Genomic DNA, 19,566 nt, shown 5'->3' on the forward strand with positions numbered 1-19,566 from the left:
TACTCACTGTAAATTGAAATGAAAAATGAAAGAACAGAATAATCAGCTGCAATGTTCCATGTATCAAAGAAACGTAACTCCTAAAATCTTTAACACAAAAACCAAAAAGTAAGTAATTTAAATTCATCTGTTGAATCATGTTGGTTATATAATATATTGATGTGCGACTATTTTTACATTTTTAGTAGAATATGTTAACCCATTGCAGAATGCTGAATAAAAACAGAGTTGTGTCCTTACCTGCTTTTTGGCACTGGACTATTTTTTCATATACGTTATCTGCATTTTCTATCAGAGTCTTGATAGTCTGAATCATCTGTAACAAGAGAATAACTTGAGCAATGAGAAAATGAGCAATGAAAGCTAGAAGTCAGAGCACTGGCCAATCCAGACCCACAGCCTGCATGAACTGGCCATTTCTCAGGCAGAACATATTTCCCTACCCGAGCTCTTTTCTCAATTGAAATTGCTAGAGATTAAAACGGGACAAAACTCTGCTACAGAGCTGTGGCTCCTCTCTAAACTTTGTATTGTAACATTCTCAGATTACTACACTGCTGGTGATAGTACCAGAGGCACCAGGTTCTGTCCAACCTTGGGGGCGCAGCCACATGTGCAACACATGCCGCGAGGCCTGACCCCTCAAGCTTGGGGGGGGGGGGCTCAGTCCCATCCCAACAGACTTGGGGGGCTGAAGACACGTCAGCCCTATGAGTTGGAGCCTATGGACACTAATGCATTACTTTTTTAAAAAAGCTGTTTATTTAGATTTATACCCCACTTTTCTCAGAGATTCAAAGTACCTTTGAAAAGTTCACATTTGTTCTAGGAATTCGATCATATGTGAATGTACAAGTTTCTATAATAATTGCCTCCCTAAGGAAAACATGTTCACAGGGCTGTTATTTGTACTCACTTGTTTATTTGCTAATCTGCCGAGTAATCCTTCTTTACTAACAGGTATTTCAAAGTGTCAGAATTTGCCGTGTTAATTGTGTGTGAGGGTTTGTGGATTCTACAGATTTACAGGTGTAGTTTTGCAATAAATTGCATAGGTTGCTCCTTTTGGAATACTTCCATGAGAACATGCTGTATATATATTTCAACCCACAAATCCCAGAAGCAACAATGAACATTGATTTCATGGCTAGAGTTTAAATTGGCCCAGTGTGGATACATAAAAGTCCACAATCCTGAATCTTGCAAAGTACTGCTTGTCGGAACAAAATGCAGTCGAACAGGGCCTGAGATCTGTCAAATATTTCCTCACATATCCACTGCCTAGCAAACAGCAAGGAGGCCAGGGAAATGTCACTACCATAGCACTGCACTGATGAGTTGAAACAGTTTTCACTAAAGAGGAGAACTGCCACAACACTGCAGAAACATCTCCAAGCCAGGTGAGGTCAACTTCATATAGTTTCATAGTCTCCATACTCCCAAAAGATAGCCCGGTCTCAGTTACTCTCTTATAAATAAGGGGCAAAAGATCATGCAACCCATACATTTTATAAATAATGCACAGGCAAATTATCTTTAAATTATTTTAAAACTCCTCAAGAAACATTTAATAAAAGCAGTAACATCAAATAAGCAGGGGGGAAATTGTACCATGCCCTGTGCTAGATTGTATATCCTGAGCCCACCAACCGATTTAAAAATTTGGCTCATAAAGTCACAAGTTTAATGATAAAGGGCTTTGAAATGCTTTCAGTAAACCCATTACATCCCATTGATTTCAGTTGGTTTACTCTAAGCATGACAAACTCTGAAGCCATCCCAGCGTTCTGTTAGTGATGGTTTTCTGAAGATTCAATACAGCAACAAGTCTTCAATATATGGCAATAAGCAATACCTTATAGCAATATCTTCAGCTGGTTGTCAAGTTAATGTGATCCATCTCCAAAATACAGAAAATCCAATAGCAGAAAGAAATCATTTGTACTCCTCTTTTTGTTTTCAGATTATCATTTACTCATTATATCAGTGTCTCGCTTTCAGGGTTGTTGGAGCACATTCAAAAACCTGTTTTTCATTACCTCCCCTCAGTGGAGTTCATTTACTTTAGCTTTATTCTAGCTTGTTGCCTTCTTCTGTCATGGCATATTTTCCTGCTTCACCCAGCTCCAGAACAAATTGTCCAATTGCCCCGATCGAATAATGACTAAATAAACCAGGATATGCAGCCCCTTTGTTCCTCCCTTGGGGAAAGTGCAGAAACAAGTCTTGGAACCAGTTAACCATAGTTTCCTGTGAACTGGAAACTGTAGTTAGTAGCTTCCAAACAAGCCAGGATTTAGCAACCTAAGGCCCATGGGGGTCGTTTAACCGGCCCATGCCCCCCCCCGGTTGCCTGCTTGGGGACTCCCGCCGCCCGCTTGGTTGGCTCCTGTGCGCCGAGCTAAACCAGCACGGAGCAGAGCAAAGACCGCCTTCTGCAATGCTGGCCGGCTTCCCATTGGCTGCAGGAAGCTCCTGCAGCCAATGGGAAGCTGTGCACACCTCCTCCGTGCCAGAAATAGCGTTTGCGCATGTGTGCGTGCACTCCAGCCCACTGCGGTGTCTGCGGGACCATGAACCGGCCCAAGCCACAAAAACTTTGCCGACCCCTGTAGGATTCCATTGCAAGGTATATACGATTGTGGAAAGGAGCCCAAGAAGGTCCAACCATAAACAATTCCAATGAGAAAGTGAAATGGGACACATCTTAAAATGTGATTGCATGAAAAGCTTTTAGTGGTAATATAATGGCAATCAACATACAAGCTTAGTAAGGAGGGTTTTGGGGTTTTTAAGGGACATGCAGAAGAAGTTAAAACGACAGACGGGTCACTAAGGATGAATCCAAAATTGTGTAGTTCAGTCTTGTAGGGTGAAAGCTACTTGCCTTAGGGTTTGATTTTACTTTAAGAATTTCTTTCACCCAATACACTGTTATACTAAAAGTTGAATTAGCAAAGTAGGTCACGTTAAGTGGTTGAATCTGACAAGTAAAAGCAACTTTTAAATAGTGCTAACTTAACACTCAGTATTGATGTAAAAAACAGTTATCCAGCTTTTTCTTAGTGTCTATCCGGTCTTTTTTATCACTCTTTGTCCTTTAGAATTCTTTTGTCATTAGAAATACAGGGTTTATTTATTTCCATTTTTCATGGAACTGTGATAAGAACTCAAAATAAAGAGAACTCAAAATAAACAGAACTCAGTGACTGCGAGTCCTTGAGTTCCCACTGTCTACTAGAGCCACTTGAGTGGTGTATACATGGAGCTGCACTTCAAATGTTACCCAAAACATTAACATTGTGAGAAAATACACAGTCCATATTCTGTGGAAATATGGGCACAGCCTTTCTGAAATACATTAATTGGCTTGGGGTCACATCTAGCTATGAGAGCTTCATCAGGACCTGGGAATTAGGCAGCTCAAGTAAGAATTTGTCCATTGGGAACTTAGGCGGATAGTTAGGCATGAGCAGTTATGCAACTTTACTAAGAGAGATAATATGAAGGTAATCCTCGGCCCGCCAGATGTTTTAGGCCTACAACTCCCATGATCCCTAGCTAGCAGGACCAGTGGTCAGGGATGATGGGAATTGTAGTCTCAAAACATCGGGAGAGCTGAGTTTGAGGAAGCCTGCTTTAACGTCTATCCTAATGACGAGACTGCAGAACTAAAAATTATGTACAGATTTGCAATGTCTCAAGAAGTTAAGAATGTCTTAAGTGTTAATCGGGCCTCAGGATCTATACATGTATCAAATTGTGATGGTTCCAGCACATCTAGTAAGGGATTTACACTAACCCACCAAACAAGGCAACAATTTAACTATGGAGAGAAGATTTAAAATACTATTTATCAGATAGTGACACTTGTCAGATCACATGAAAACAGATAATAAATAAATAAATAAATACTCTTTGACATCCGGTGGGAGGGCGTTCCACAGGGCGGGTGCCACTACCGAGAAGGCCCTCTGCCTGGTTCCCTGTAACTTGGCTTCTCGCAGCGAGGGAACCACCAGAAGGCCCTCGGCACTGGACTTCAGTGTCCGGGCAGAATGATGGGGGTGGAGATGCTCCTTCAGGTATACTGGACCGAGGCCATTTATTAAGATCTTACATGGCGGCTTGTAGTCCAACAACATCTGAAGAGCCGCAAGTTACCTGCTCTCACTGTAGATCAATATACGAGTGTATCCAAACAACTGCAATGTTCTTAGTTTATTCAACATTTTACAGAGTCGTAGGGCTTCATTTCTGACTCACCAACCTAACCTAACCTCAAGATTTGTCAGAAGCCTTCACTAAATGCTTTTCCAGAGGAGCAGGCTCACAAGTTGTTACTACAGAAATAGTACTACCTGGGAGAAGGTCACTGATATTATACCTACCACTCTGGCAAATGTGTAGCATTTCATAACCTCTACAATTATGTTGGCAATAACACATAGGCAATAGCTATTAAGTTTGTTTAATGCATGCTATCAAAATGTTTTCTGAAACTTTACTTTCTTTGTATACCTTATAATTTCAATGATAACAACTTCTGGGATTGGTGAAGTATAGACCTTCACTTAAGAGCAGCTTTTTACGTCAACCTCTGTGACAGCACATAGGGATAAGAACTGGCAAACAAGACGGCAATCAATAGTAACCTCATTACTGACCAGCTGTGGTTAGGCCCAGACAATCAAAGTCAATTTATAATGAAGTGTAATTGATCTTTCTACTGCTTTAAGTGCTGTCCAAAATTGCCATTGTAAGAAAACAAATCTTCTGGGTGTTACTTATGTTTACAATAAAGTGCTTGTCATCCATATAAGACTGCTTGGACAAGGTTTAAGAAATAGAATCTGTCTGGTGTTTCCAATTGGTCTGAAAACCATGTATTTATCACTACAACGCAAATACAGAAATCATATTTGTACGTTGTGGACTGCATGGTGCTATTCATCTACGAGACAAGTAGACAAAGCTTGAAGAGAACATTATTGACCTCTCTGGAACAGCCTAAAAGTGTTTTCCCTACTTTAACTACTTTAAAAAATAAAAAAGCAAAAGCCGTGCTGGAGAAAGAACCATCTTCTTACAAGTTCTAGCATTTTGAAGGAGAAATAAATAATATATAAAACTACCACTACTACTACCGGTACTACTCATTTTATTATTATTTGTATGCCATCCATCTAACTAACTGGGTTGCCCCACCCACTCTGGGTGGCTCCCAACAGACTTTTAAAAAACATTAGAACACTCCAATTGCACCCCTCCCTCATAAGGAAACTGCTCATATCCCACAATCATTTTGGTTGCCCTCTTCTGATTTTTCCAGCTCTGTAATATCCTTTTTAGTAGAACTTTCAAAAAAGGACAACAAAAATGAACAGGAGATTAGAGCAAACAGTCACACAATTCTTTCTATTCTGTTCCATTCCTTTCAATCCCAAAACACTATGGTAGTGGAGCCACTTTTGCTTTCACCAGCAGGAGGGAACGGGAATTCGAAGAAAGTTTTGCCTGCTTTTTTTTTTTTTTTTTTTTTGCTACAGAACTCCCACTGCCAAACTGGGAAACCACTGCACAGTTTTTAAAAGCAGCAAATGTACTTGTGTTGATCCAATTTTACAGAGGCGTCATTGAAACTGTTCTCTGTAATTCTATTACTGCTTGGTACGGCACAGCCTCCAAGATGGACAAGAAAAGGCTCCAAAGAGCAGTAAGAATTGCAGAAAAGGTAATTGGTGCTAGCTTGCCTTCAATAGAGACACTCTATGCTACCCGAGTCAGGAAGAGAGCAGAGGGAATTGTTGCAGATCCTTTGCATCCCGGTCATCATCTATTTGATCTACTTCCATCTGGACGTCGCTACAGGACTTTATACACAAAAACAGCCAGGCACAGGAACAGTTTTTCCCCTTGTGCCATTAAATTGTTAAATTCGTAGTTGTGTAGCGGAAGGGGAGGCCAGTTATGGGTGGGTTTCTTTGCAGTGTCATTGTATTGTGAGTGGAACAGTGTTTGTATAAGGTATGTTTACATTGCAATGTAGCCGAAGCAAAGTTCCAAGTATGTTGGAAAATGTACTTGGCCAATAAATTATTCCTTATCCTTCCTTCCTTATCCTTATTTGGAATGGTTACATCAAAAAGAAAGCAAAACTCTGTCTGCACATGTGGATTCCTCTCTCATATCCCCCTTTTGGATCCCAGCTATCCAGTCCTATTCACAATTCCTAAGTACTCTTTGGATCTGTCACAAAATATCTCTCCATGTATTTCACAATGTAATCTAACCTGGGGGGGGGGTCTCATTTCCTTGCACCAAAAGTGTAATAAATATGTTTTTGTATTATCCCCTTATACCTCATAATTACATTGCCCATTATATCAGAACTTTTAGCTAAAGGAAAGCATTTTCTTCTTAGGGTTTCAGGGAAATGCAGGACATTAGGTGTTACTAATCCCATGGTGAGAGGGAGAAACCAATATTGTACAACAATTTTGTCTCATTGCAACTCATCAGTTGCCATAATGAACCTACAGTAGGAACTGAACATAGAACCATTCATGTTTAATCTAGTTTGGGGGTGGAGCTATGTTGTCAATTCCAGGTTGGTTACAGTCTTGATTCCCAGATTTGGTGTGCCAAATCCTTCAGTCGTTCAATCAAGTTGCCCAAAAGAGTGCAGTGGTACCTCGGTTTACAAACTTAATCCTTTCCAGAAGTCCGTTCTTAAACTGAAACACACTTTTCCTAATGAGGCCTCACACCGCCAGTGCCCTTCCACCATTCAGATTCCATTCTTAGACCAAGGTAAAGTTCTAAAACCGGGACACTATTTCCAGTCTTGCAGAATTTGTAAACCGAAAGGTTCTTAAACCGGACTGTTCATAAACCGAGGTACCACTGTATATTAATCAAGGGGCCTCATGCTTGTTTCAAGAATGTTATGCATTCAACTAGATATAGCAATGTTCCTGTTCTGTAACTTATGGTTCTAGCATCTCTCCACTTACTATAAATACATAAATACTATAAATACATCCATGTGGGTTCAGGCTCAACTCTCCACTGAAATAATTAGCAACTTCTCCATTAGTCCACAGCAGAATAGCCTGGGGGGAATTCCCAAATGCAAACCCAACCATTTACAGGCAATAATGTACACTGATTTTGAAAAAATTGTATCATGCTTTTTATTTTTATGAGGAAAATGTATAATCTTAACAACTATCCAGGGACATCTTAATTAACTGAAAATGCTTGCTCACTTGACACTAGTTCTTTAATAATTATAAATTTCTCCTTTAACACACAACACATTTTCATTCTATAATGCCTCAATTCCCTGTAGTATTTTGTCATTTTAAATTACTCTGATATTGGCTAGTATTTTAAATGGAGAGAGCTTACACCCTTTTGTAGGTTAATGAACAAATATATTGAGCTCTCTAGTTACTCATAGTGCAAAAATAAATTTTAAATACTAAACTAGAGAGAGGATTACTTCAGTTACCAGTGTAAATGTTTGCTCTAATTTTTTATGGTAAGGGAGGTATTTCTGACAAAGAAATGTTAAATATTAAATTAGTATATTTATCTGAGATGCATTGACCCAGGAACTGTTGTACTTTCAGAAACATCCATGATAACCACGAAGCATACTGAGAATGAAGAAAACAATGTAAATCAGAGATAGCCCATGCACTCACCATGGAAACCAAGGTTTGTTTTTAAAACATTCCATAAGGAAATGCCCATGTTTTCACTCTATTGCAGAGCAAAGGCTGCAGCATGCTAAAACACAAGTTATAAACTAGCTATGCAGCACAAAAGTAAAAAGGGTTTCTATTCTTATTTAATTTGAGAAGAGTGCGACATAATTCTGCCGTAAACATCACTATGATTTACATGCAATACATTTGCAGCATTGCTTGCAAATAGAGGCTTTCCTTGCCCCTTACATATATACATATCCTACCAAATCACGTTCTCTTGACCAATTCCTAATGACATATTCCAATGCTTCCTGCTACATACGAAAAACTACAAGTATAGTTTTATAGCAGCAACGTTTAACTTTCAATGTGGCGGCCCTCCGCTGCTAAGTTTTGAAATAGCTTTTGTACTGAGTTTCCTATGACATTTTTTTGTCTAAAAGCTAGGCAAATGTGCACCTACTGCATCACAGTTTCTAGTCTCAACAAAATGCTTAGAAAAATTAATGTTCTAAGGGCAAAGATTAAACTGATTTTTTTTGCATATTGCAAAAATATCCTCATCCCTGTCTGAGTCCCGTCATCAGCTCGTGGTGAAGGTAATGGGGCTAATGCAACTTTGTCTATCCACCAACAAAAGGAAATGGTTAGCAGAATGGGGGAGGGAAGCCAGTTTTGCTAACTCCCCCTCCACCCCACAGCTTCTGCAACCATCATCACCCCATCTGCTCTGCAGGTTCCCCCATGCCCCTGGAACAGTATCATGGATCAGATGGTTCCACAAGAAGACTATAAGCTCTTCTTATAGTCCTAATGTGAAAATGGAATGAGCTACTCTCAAAGTCCATTTGTTCAATAAAGACAGAACTCACTGAGAAGGGAACCAAGTTTGGGGAAATATAATGGGAGATGTTTCATTTTAGCTTGCTAAGTAACAGTTCTCAAGTGTTTCCCTTTTTCATGTGCTGTATAATTTAATAGCTATAATTGTATTTGCTAGGCAGCCTAAGTAATAAAATATTCACATTTTTTATGAATTTCAGGATACATCTAGCTTTAAAACACATGTTCTGAAACATATACAAGGTGTTAAAGCTTGGTTGTTGTTTTTAAGTGACCACAGCACAAAAGTGGAGAACAGACAAAGTACCATCACAAGAGGAATGGCACCTTAAAATACTAGAATATATAGAACTTGTCAGCATGACAAATAGAATAAGAAATAAAGATGATAAAATTTTAAAAGAGAACTGGACATTATATATAGATTATATGGAAAAATATTGTAACAAGAAAATAATCATAACAGGCTGACAAAAAAATACTCAGCAGTAGAGGTTACTACGTGGGATAATATAAGGTAATGAAAACAACTTAGTAGAGTAAGACAACACAGTTGAAAAGATAGCAGTTAGGAAACCAAGGAAAGAGAGGAAGGGGAATAAAAGTTAAGGTTTATAACAGTCAAATAAATTGGAGAAATAAGATGTTATCATTGATATACATATATACTGTATGTCTTATTTTTATGTATTTCTTTCTTTCTTATTATCCTGTGTATGACTGTAACACAGTATGGGTTGATATGATAAAACAGAAAAGCAAATAAAAATATATATTTTTAAAAAGCTTGTAAAGAAGTTTCTAAAAATTGAACTGAACCAGGTATTGAAACCTAATGTGATTCACATTTTTGTAATAAAACTAAACCCTTAAAACACAACCATTTTCTTTTCCCCCTCAGACTAAAAACAAGGCTACAGTTTGGTATAAAATTGCATAGCAATATAACACACACACACACACACACACAGAGAGAGAGAGAGAGAGAGAGAGAGAGAGAGAGAGAGAGTATAGCATCAGATACACATACACATCAAGCAAATGTTCTTTTTGCTAACAATGACTCACACAGGCCACAGTTCGTGTGTTATTATCTCTACAGTTTCATACAAAAACATTGTTATACCCTCTGCATTCATGCAAATGATCTTCCATCCACGTGATTTGGCAGGGTGGGGGAGAAGGTTAGATTAATATTTTGAAAGTAATATATTGTTAAAAATGTGTTTATTAAAGGCTACTCACTGTTTCATATGCTGTTACAATTTTTTTCAAAACTTCTGGAATGATTCCTTGCAATTCCATAACGGGATACTGTTCGCTGAGATTCATTACAACCAAGGGTGTGTTATCAGATCTCACCAAGCGTGTAGATACCGCCAGAATGCATTGCATGAGGTTTGCTACAGGAGAGAGGCCACACAGCTCTTTGAATAAAACCACTGCATTCTGTTGAAAAGGAAGGAATAAGTTATATTTCAATTATACACAATTTGAATCTCAGTTATCTTTAGTTTAAGATATTTCAACCTCATTGTACAATCCTAATAGCTACCAATGGAGAAGGAACTGGCAACCCACTCCAGTATTTTGCCAAGAAAACTCCATGGACATAAAAAAGGAGAAGCTTTGAGAAGAAAGTGAGAGTTTCCAAGGCATGCTCTGGTTCATGGGGTCATGGAGAGTTGAACATGACTAAGATGACTAAACAACAGTAGCTACTAAAATAAAACACCCCATATCTGTAGCCATGTTCTGCAGAAACATCAACTTTCTAAGTAATTAAGGTACCAACAAGGCTTGCAGTAGTTATCCAGAATTAAAATTATGCAGATATGCTTTAGAATACTTCTACATTCTAAAGTAACCCCACTTTTCAGCTGCAGTTGACAATACAGTGGTACCTCGCAAGACGAATGCCTCGCACAACAAAAAACTCACTAGACGAAAGGGTTTTGCGATGTTTAGGTGACTCGCAAGACAAATTTTTCTATGGTCGTGCTTCGCAAGACGAAAATTTCAATGCATTCCTATGGGAATTAAATTCCTATGCATTCCTATGGTCGTGCTTCGCAAGACGAATTTTTCGCAATACGAAACGACTCGCGGAATGAATTAATTTCGTCTTGCGAGGCACCACTGTAATAATTTCTCCTTCCTGCAGAGAAACAGTCAACATGTCACTGTGACTTCCAGGCCATGCTCTTTACTTGAAAATCTTTCAGTCATCAATATTGTCATGCAAACTTTTTCTCTCTAGGAGTTAAGTGATCATGGGTCATTTACATTACACTTCAGAGTTCCACCCCAACCCCAACCCTGTGCTGTATTATTATGTCTTTGATGCAGGTCAAGATCTGTTGATCCTGCCCAGTGTTAGTGAATCAATTTCAATTCACTTGAATCTTCAATTCATCCTTTAACAAGGTAAAACGAAACCTAGGCAGGAATTATTACCCTAGATAGAATAACTTAATATTAAACAAAATACCGGTACCTAATATTAGTACTTGATTAGTACCAAACTGTGATAACAGCAACCTACTTGACACGACAGTGCACAAAACAAGATGGAAATGCTGAGGATATGGAAGGTCTTGCCTCGGCAACAATTTAATATAGGGATTTGGAAACTTACATCTTTTTAAGTTTATCCCCTTCTCTGACACTAGTTCATGCGTGCCTTTTCATCCCTTGATGGCTGCAGAATCAAGTGATGGCTTGCATATATGAATGAGCCATCTTAGATCACACACTATAAGCACAAACAAACACAACTATTTTCTGCGAAACAAGTATGCTGACCCCCAGGCCTGCAAGCCTCATCCAACCCACCAAGCCTTTTCTGGCAGCCTTTCAGGCCCTCATCTAATTAAGTGGAAGTGCCACTGAACAAAGTGCCTCTCCTCTAATTTATACACTACCACGGAGCAGATCAGAGCACTGGAAACCTGAGCACTGGGAATATTAAAATAAGGCAGCAACTTTCTGATCTTTCTGTTCTGCAAAAATCCCGGTAGAGCACCGTATATGTCCTTGTCACATGAGAACCAAAGAGGATCTCACATATTATTTGTTGTACTGTCCCATCTACTCGGCCTTCAGGGATGTGATCTTCCAAACTATTCCCAAATCAATAGTCAACTCTAGAGGACCAAGTAAAGTTTCTGCTGGTGGATGCTGACCCACGGATTTCCCACGTGGTAGCGGTCTTTGTGGAGAGGGCTATGAAAACTAGGGTGGGGTTCATGGATGATGTAGTGAGGGCCCTACCATCGCCCTCCTAACCTGTTGTTGTATCCTATTTCCTGTATGGTGGGGGGATTTGGGTTTTGTCTCCTTTGCTGGGACAGTGCGACATGAATTTTAACTTATTTTAATAATTTTATTGTTTATCCTTTTAATAATGTTATATGGTATTTTGTGTAAAGGCATGGACCTCACAAATTTAATAAACTTCTGTTCTATATTCACCACAATCAACAGCGTATCCATTCTGCTGCAGCGTGGCTTCTACAAAGTACTATGTTATAATCTTGCTGCCTTGCAATTTAACATAACTTGCGTAACTACTTATGTATCTTAACATCCTTTTCAGTGTAAAAGAAATGTCAAAACACTGTAGAAAGGTAATTAATTACTAACTGTTCACAGAACTAAACAAGAACAACATTGAACGATCACCAGTCACATTTGTTTACCATTCCTGACCACACATGAATATGCCAACTGCAGCAATTTCTGATTTCTTTTCTGTTTTTGTCTGAACTCTCTGACACCCCTAGCTGGGAGTGCTTGGGAAACATCAGAGCAGAGTACTCCCTCCGGTTTCCAGAGAGCTGCAATCTGTTCAGTGGCAGTGGATACAAAGAAAGGAAAGGCACTTCATTCAATGCTCACAAGGAAGGGACACCGGGGAGGAAGACTGCATTCTCCCTGGCTTCCCTCCCCACTTCCCCCTCACTGCTAGAACACTACAGCTACAGAGGGAGCATTTTTTTTTCTTCCCATCCTTCACTTAGCACTAAAAAAAGAAGTCCACCTCAGGATGCTGCAGCATACCATTGCTCCATCAAGTCGAATGCTGGGCACCTTGGCACGCTTGAGCTCCTGAACCTCTTTCCTATTTGCCATGGGTAAAAAAAAGGTGTTGTGAAGAAGGAATGGGGGCTTTCTGCAAGCCATGTGTGGGGTGAGATGGTGTATGCTGTATGTGTACTGTAAGTATTTGTGCCATGAGTAAGAAGGGGCAAAAGGTGGGGCGGGGCATCAGAACACACTAGTGCTTTGATCTCAGGCACCATTGGGATGTAGCCCCCAGATTAGTCAGCACGTAATGCAGCCCTGAGATTAAAATTCTATTCTGGAACAGATTTTAATGAAGATCAGTCTATATATTACCAAAATAAATAATAAGAGGCAGTGTGGTGTAGTAGTTAGTGTTGAACTAGGACTGGGGAGACCCGGGTTCAAATCCGACTCAGCCATGAAGTTCACTGGGTGACCTTGGACCAGGTCGGTCTCTCTCTCTGCCTAATTTACCTTGCATAGTTGTTGACAGGATAAAATGAGGAAGAGGGAGAAGTGCCATGCCACCTCAAGCTCATTGGAGGAAAAGTGGGGTAGTTTGTGATTATAAGTTGTTTCAAATGGTTTTTTAATATTGTTGGACTGCTTTATCGTTGTAACTTGCCATGGGACCTTAGGGTGAAGGGCAGGTCAATAATACTACTAAAAAATAAAAATACAGTGGTACCTCGGAACTCGAACGAAATCCGTTCTGGAAGTACATTAGACTTCCAAAATGTTCGGAAATCAAGGCACAGCTTCTGATTGGCTGCTGGAAGCTCCTGCAGCCAATCAGAACCCGCGCAAGCTGCATCGGACGTTCGGGTTCCAAAGAACGTTTGCAAACCGGAACACTCACTTCCGGGTTTGCAGCGTTTGGGAGCCAAAATGTTCGACTTGCAAGGCGTTCGGGATCCAAGGAACAACTGTAAATAAATAAAACCAGTTAGCCAACCTTGCTATAAAACGTAATCAGTCATCCTTCATAAGAACAGTCAGATAACAGAAAATATCTCACAGCACAAAAACTGAATCCAGTTAGGGTGGCATCCTTCCCGAGTATCTTACAGCCATCACTTGAGTACACTGATAACTCTAATCCTTACTTTTAACTGTCTGCAAAGTCAATGAACCTCTGAGCAGATTTACTACACTTAGCTATGTCACATTATTTATTATGGAAACATATAATTACACCAGTATATCTGTATGTAAAATGCTAATCTCATATAAGTGGTAGTGAATAGAATACGGTACCTGCATGTTCTCCCTCAAATCTGTGGCATCCCGTATGGGCTGGAGAGCATTCTTGAATACTTCGTCAATGGTTTTAATCCATAAAGTCCTCATACAGGCATATTCTCTGGATTTCTTGCTCTTCCTGACAGACAAGCCCCGTTTATGTGGCTTTCCACCACCCCTTCTATTAGTGATAGCAACGTGGACAAATAAGAAAGCATGTGCCAGAGCTTCTCCTGTTAAAGACTGAAGGGGGACATGGCGATAACCAGTCTGTAAACACTCAAAGGGAATTGTGTACTGCCCAATAAATTCATCCCCGATATAATCATCGTCCAGCACTACAAAGCGCACCATGGCGAGTTCAGGTAGATTAATCTGAAATTCAAAACTCTCATCAAAAATTGGGTTGTCCCCATTCTGGTGCACAGTTTTTGTCCTTTGCTCTGCACAGTCTGCAGGGATCCCGTGGATTTCTACGTAGACATAAGGGTCTACAACATCACCTTTGGCACCTGACCCTTTTGGTTTAGGAAAGTTCTGTCCGCTAATAATCTTAACATGAAGAAGCTGAGGTGAAACTCCAGGCACAGAGTCCTTCGTATTTGCACTGAAGTAAGAGACTTCTTCCCGCATGATAGCAGGTCGAAGAACATAGCCACAGTTACCGTTTTGTCGAAACCAACCAATGTTGAGGTCCATCATTAATCCAGGTGTCTGAAAGTTCATTGCTACTATCTGACAGCCACACTTCCAAAAATCCTGTGGGTTCATATTACTAGAATCAATCCTCATAGGGCTTGGGAAAACCCTGGCGAGAAAACGTTTGTTGTAATTCACAAAGTCTCCAGGGTTTTCATTGGCATATTTGGTGGCAAGCACTTCGTTGAAGGAGCAAACTTCCCAGTATTTTTGAAGCTGAAATGAAACCTGAAAATCTTTAAATTGAACCGACTTACACATGCTTACCAGTTCTGAAAGCTCTTTGCAGAGCTGAAACCGTTTTACTGTGATAATGTTCTGTTGCTCCACACCCTCTTTTCCCATTCTCTGTGACATTTCTGCGCCTTCGTCTTCATCTGTAACATCTCCCTCTAGCCCAGAACAATTAGGAGACAGCTTCTTGGCTTTAATTAGTATTTTCCCTCTAAGAGATTCAGGAGAAGGCAGGTAAGATTCCTCTGTGCTTGGAGACTGCGTGTGGACCTTGTCTCCCAATATTTTCTTTATATGCTGAACCATCACCTTCTGTTGCTTGAGACAACAATGGTTTTCTAAGCACAAAATAAGAGGGTATTCCGAAGCAATGAATGCATATTTGTTTATAATGTCGATTACACTGCGGAAGACTATCTGCGAGGTCATGGTGTGCCCTGTGTAAATTACAGGCTCATTGTCAGGACCATCCCACACATCCAACTCAACACATCGGCACCCCATTTTCAAAGCACGAATGTATCCTGTGATATCAGATGGGCCTCGGAACTGATCCTCTATCAAGTACGTGTTATGAGATGAGTTTATGAAATAATGAGATAGAGGGTGGTTCATGCCCTGGCACACTTTTTTATGCTCTGGGTCAAATATATGGCATTCTGGAGAAGTAAGATAATTTGTAAAACCGTCTATGGAAAGCCAGCCCTTTTCCTGGCCCTCTTTAGATGGCTCATATTTGTGAATAATATCAAGGCTTATCTCTTCAGTGACATGTGCAATACCCTGTTCTGCTTCTAAAAACATCATAAGGTCCTTTGTGTCCAGGAATTCTTTATTGCTAGAAAATTGAACTAACAAGAAATAGATCTCAGGGCGAGTGCAAAGCTCATGAAAGACTTCAATAAACTCTTCCTTTGTGATTTCTGTACCAGGTTTGTCTTTTGTTCTGTGTAGCTCTTTGAACTTCAATTCAATTTTACTAGTTTTTAAACCAGGATTTAATTTTTTTATAAACTGTACAGCTCTGCACATGGATATGCGCCCCAAATTATCAATATCTGTTTCTTTAAACATTTGTGAAACCCATGAAGTCCGCATTTTATCTTGGCTACTTTCTAGCATATCTAGTGTGTGTTTTCCATACGATATCAGGTATCTCAGTCCAGTGACCCAAATATTTGCAACATCTGCAGAATTTGCAACAAGATCTAGAGACTCATAATTATCTCCATAAATAATCGAAAATGCACAGTCTTCTGAAATCTGTTCCGAAATTCCATTGCTACGAAAAATGTCTGTATTTTTCCCTGTTCTCACTTCTTTGATTGATTTAACGTCAATCTTTGCTTTCTCGGAATCCTTCTTTGAAGGCTCCCAACGTAGAGACTGCATGTCCGCATCTAAAAGGAAGTACCGGTGGTAAACTCTAGAGTTGGAGCGAACCTTTCTGAGTTCCGAGCCTTCAACCATGGCGTTAATACAGTCACTTGCACTACTGATCTTCTTTTCAGTTGGCATGCTGCTAAATGACACCGTCTTCTTCCGTTCTCTTTTTTGCTTCGTACCATCCTGAAAAGTAGAGGAAGGGAAAGTTAGTAAGGTACTTGCCACTTGTTACAAAAACAAAATATTCTTAAAAGATCTGTCGAGGACTAACATACATGTCCACAAATACTGACATCTATGCAGAATGAATTAAAAGTGACACTAAAAGGTAACAGATATGCAATTTACTCTTATGCTGTTGTGTCCAACTGAGCTCAGTACAACTTATTACCAAGTAAGTGTACAAGGGATTGCATCCTTAGGTGTCAATGATGTTTCATGGCCACTTTTTCTGCATTTTTGCAACAGCCCTCTCTCTTTTTTTACACTCACAATCAGGAGACTTGCTGAAGACCATCAAACCAAGCAGACATTTGAAGCTATGCCTCAACAGTACACAGCCAAGGATTACTGTACATTTTCTATAAACATGTAATGTGTTTGTGGGCATAGCTATATTTTAATATCTGTTGGTATTCTAGGCCACAATTCTTAACACATTAATACAAATGCCTAGAATTTTATTACAAGTCCTGGAAAGAAGGGAAGCATATACTTTGTGTGTGGGTTGGGTACTGATTCCTCTGCAATGTGAGACAGAAGAATGGGCCCAATGACAGAGGGAGAGGTCAAAGGATATGGGATGCCAAACTAAGGAGCAAACAGCAGTGTGATATGAAGCCTAGCAATGTCTTCCTAGCAACTAACCAAGGAGGAAGGAACCTGCGGCTACTGTTGCCATGGCCTCAAACACTCTCCTAGCCACTATTGTCTGCTAAGGAGTAAAGGGGTGCTTTAAATTGAGATCCTGCTCCTGGGCATGAACATGGAAATGGGTACAGCTTGAAAAACTGCCTAGAAAAGGTAGAATTCTAGCTTTGTTTACATTATAGCAGATATGGTGGGAGGCTAAGTTACACATTGCAGGGCTGCTGAACAGGGCTGAAAAAAGCAGTAGTTTTAAGTCAGAATTCAAAAGTCCTCCTGGCAAAAGACCCAGTGCAGAATCCAGGAGCATTAGCTTCTGCCAACTTCAACTGAAGATGCACAACAAAACTCTTGGCTGCACAGTGAAACTGACAAAAGTGGGATGGGTGTGTGTGTGTGAGCATAAGCTGCTTTTGGAATGGTTTCTTAAGATAATGGGCCAAGCAAGTCTTTCTTGTCCTAGTCTTTGCATATTCAGTGTTTGGGATCAAATGACCATCAACAATTAGTATCTACATGTCACCTTGCCTATTAGAAATGGGCTAAAGTTGGCCTATTTATTGGGGGGGGGGGGAATCATGAAAGGCCTATAATTTAAAATGTCATTTTGTTTTCCACGAAATCCTCTTCATAATTCTTTCCCCAGACTTTTCTTTTTTTAACACACAGCAGTTGCAGCAAGCTTGGAGACTGAGAGGAAGACAAGTGAAAGAAGGGGGGTTTATGCCTTCTTCCTTGTGCTGTTTTTCTTTGTTGGTGGGAAGTCCTTGAGGCTGCTTATCTTTTTGAAGGAATGAGGGGATAGGCTTAGTTTCAACCCTTATACTGCCCATGGCAACTCCTATCCATGTATGATGGGAGCAGTGGGAATTTGGGTGGAGAGAAAGAAGGCTTTGGAAGTGGCAAGGAGGGTTGGGAAAAGAACCAGAACCGTATCCCATCCCCATACATATGTATGTAAACCCGTACACATCAGATTTGATGGGTCTTAGTAACTTCACAACGTTATTCAAAATTAAAGCAACAGTATTGATATCTACACAAGTATTTCTGCAGCAAAATCCAGGACACAAAGCTGATAGGAAGCAGAGCTCAACAGTAAAACTCTGGAGAGGGGGTTATATTCCAGGGATCACGCCTAAAGGCAAAACTGTATATGGTCAAAACACATTGGGTACAATGGCGGGCGGGATTGCCAAAGTCTTTTTTTCCCTGGATGTCTGCCCCCGCTTTAATTTTTTTCCAATTTTTTGGACCAAGTTCATTGAAAGTGCATAAGTTGTGGGCTTACTGTAATGCTATTTGAGCACAATGGATGTGAATCACTAGGTTAAATTTCTGTAATTATCAAAATAATAAAGCAGAGAAAAGATCTGAAAAAATGCTCATTCTAAAGCAAAACCTGTCACACTGATGGTCATAACATCTAACATATAAGGGCCTGTTTATACATTTATAGCTGCTACATAAAATTCACTTTAACATCTCTCCACGTGGCAACTGTTACATGATAAGGGAACACTTAATGATGGCAATAGATGTGGGAAACTAGTGTTCAGTAGACATGCTGTAAGGTTGCAAGGAAATAGAAGGTGGCTAACCACCAAACATGCTAGGAAAAACTAATAGCATACAGAAACTGAAAGGCTAATGCCTCCATCTATAGAGCCCCATGTATTCTCCAGAGTGTCCACCCAGCTCTGATATTCACATGGAGGCATGTGATTGCAGCTCTGAGCCTTTGCCATTTCTATGTGCAAATAAATATATGCATATATAGTCATCTACTTCCATAACTGAAATTAATGAAGCCGATGATGGCATTCATGTTTACAGTACATCTTGCAACTTCTGTTTCTACATACAAGAGATCAAGAATTTGGGGTGGAGAGCACAGCTCTTCACCCCAAATTTACACACTATCTTAAATTTACAACCAAATTTTCAAACTGCATTTTAACAGGTATCAGATAATTCATTCAAAAATGTATTTTTTATTTTTTATTTATATGCTGCTTTCCAGTGCAAAGCTCTGTCAAAGTATTGTAATAATTACATTAAAACTATAAAACATTTTTTTTAAAATACAAATAAATCAGTCCCGTTTATGAAACACAACAGCATCAGTTTAATGAGTTGTTTTACTAAAACATATCTGTGGCTACAATCCTAAGTATATTTTGAAAGTATATTCTTTTGACATCTACAGGGATAACAGAGAAACAACCAGGCAAAGGATACAATATGAGTCACAACAGTATACTCCAAATGACTTTTCATTACAAAGCAAAAGAACCAAGTTGTACTTCTTCCATAAATCTGAGAACACCATAACAAATCTAAAGTTGCTGATGAAGGCCTGTTGTCTGCAAAATTCCTAACTCAGTAAAATATTTTCTAATATATGGTAGTACTTCCTGCTGTCTGGATTCTAGAGAATATTTCAGCTGTGCTTAGAATCATAGAATTGTAGAGCTGGAAGGGACCTCAAGGGTCATCTGGTTCAACC

The 19,566-nt window shown here is 39.7% G+C and overlaps 2 protein-coding genes across 6 annotated transcripts in view; one reads left to right on the forward strand and one right to left on the reverse strand.

The window, feature by feature from the left end:
* The window catches only part of TBC1D5 (TBC1 domain family member 5), a 289,347-nt gene extending 280,505 nt beyond the window's left edge, over nt 1-8,842 (forward strand). Inside the window, exons 23-24 of one of the 2 annotated variants that reach the window (XR_004427683.1) lie at nt 7,638-7,725; nt 8,762-8,842. Coding sequence is in view for 1 of the 2 variants with exons in the window: in XM_033166096.1 (XP_033021987.1) it covers nt 7,638-7,649 (12 nt within the window). In the remaining variant the exon portion in view is untranslated. Of the gene's footprint in view, nt 1-7,637; nt 7,811-8,761 lie in introns of those variants that run through there. The other variant, XM_033166096.1, reaches the window with a different exon arrangement.
* PLCL2 (phospholipase C like 2) overlaps nt 1-19,566 on the reverse strand; it is an 81,940-nt gene that overhangs the window by 10,595 nt on the left and 51,779 nt on the right. For all 4 annotated transcript variants that reach the window (XM_033166085.1, XM_033166084.1, XM_033166083.1 and 1 more), the window contains exons 3-5: nt 13,887-16,373; nt 9,807-10,010; nt 241-316 (exon numbers count right to left, since the gene is read on the reverse strand). In XM_033166085.1, the coding sequence (XP_033021976.1) occupies nt 241-316; nt 9,807-10,010; nt 13,887-16,373 (2,767 nt within the window). The remainder of the gene's footprint in view (nt 1-240; nt 317-9,806; nt 10,011-13,886; nt 16,374-19,566) is intronic.

Source organism: Lacerta agilis, chromosome 12 (assembly GCF_009819535.1).
Source record: "Lacerta agilis isolate rLacAgi1 chromosome 12, rLacAgi1.pri, whole genome shotgun sequence".
NCBI classification, from domain to species: domain Eukaryota; kingdom Metazoa; phylum Chordata; class Lepidosauria; order Squamata; family Lacertidae; genus Lacerta; species Lacerta agilis.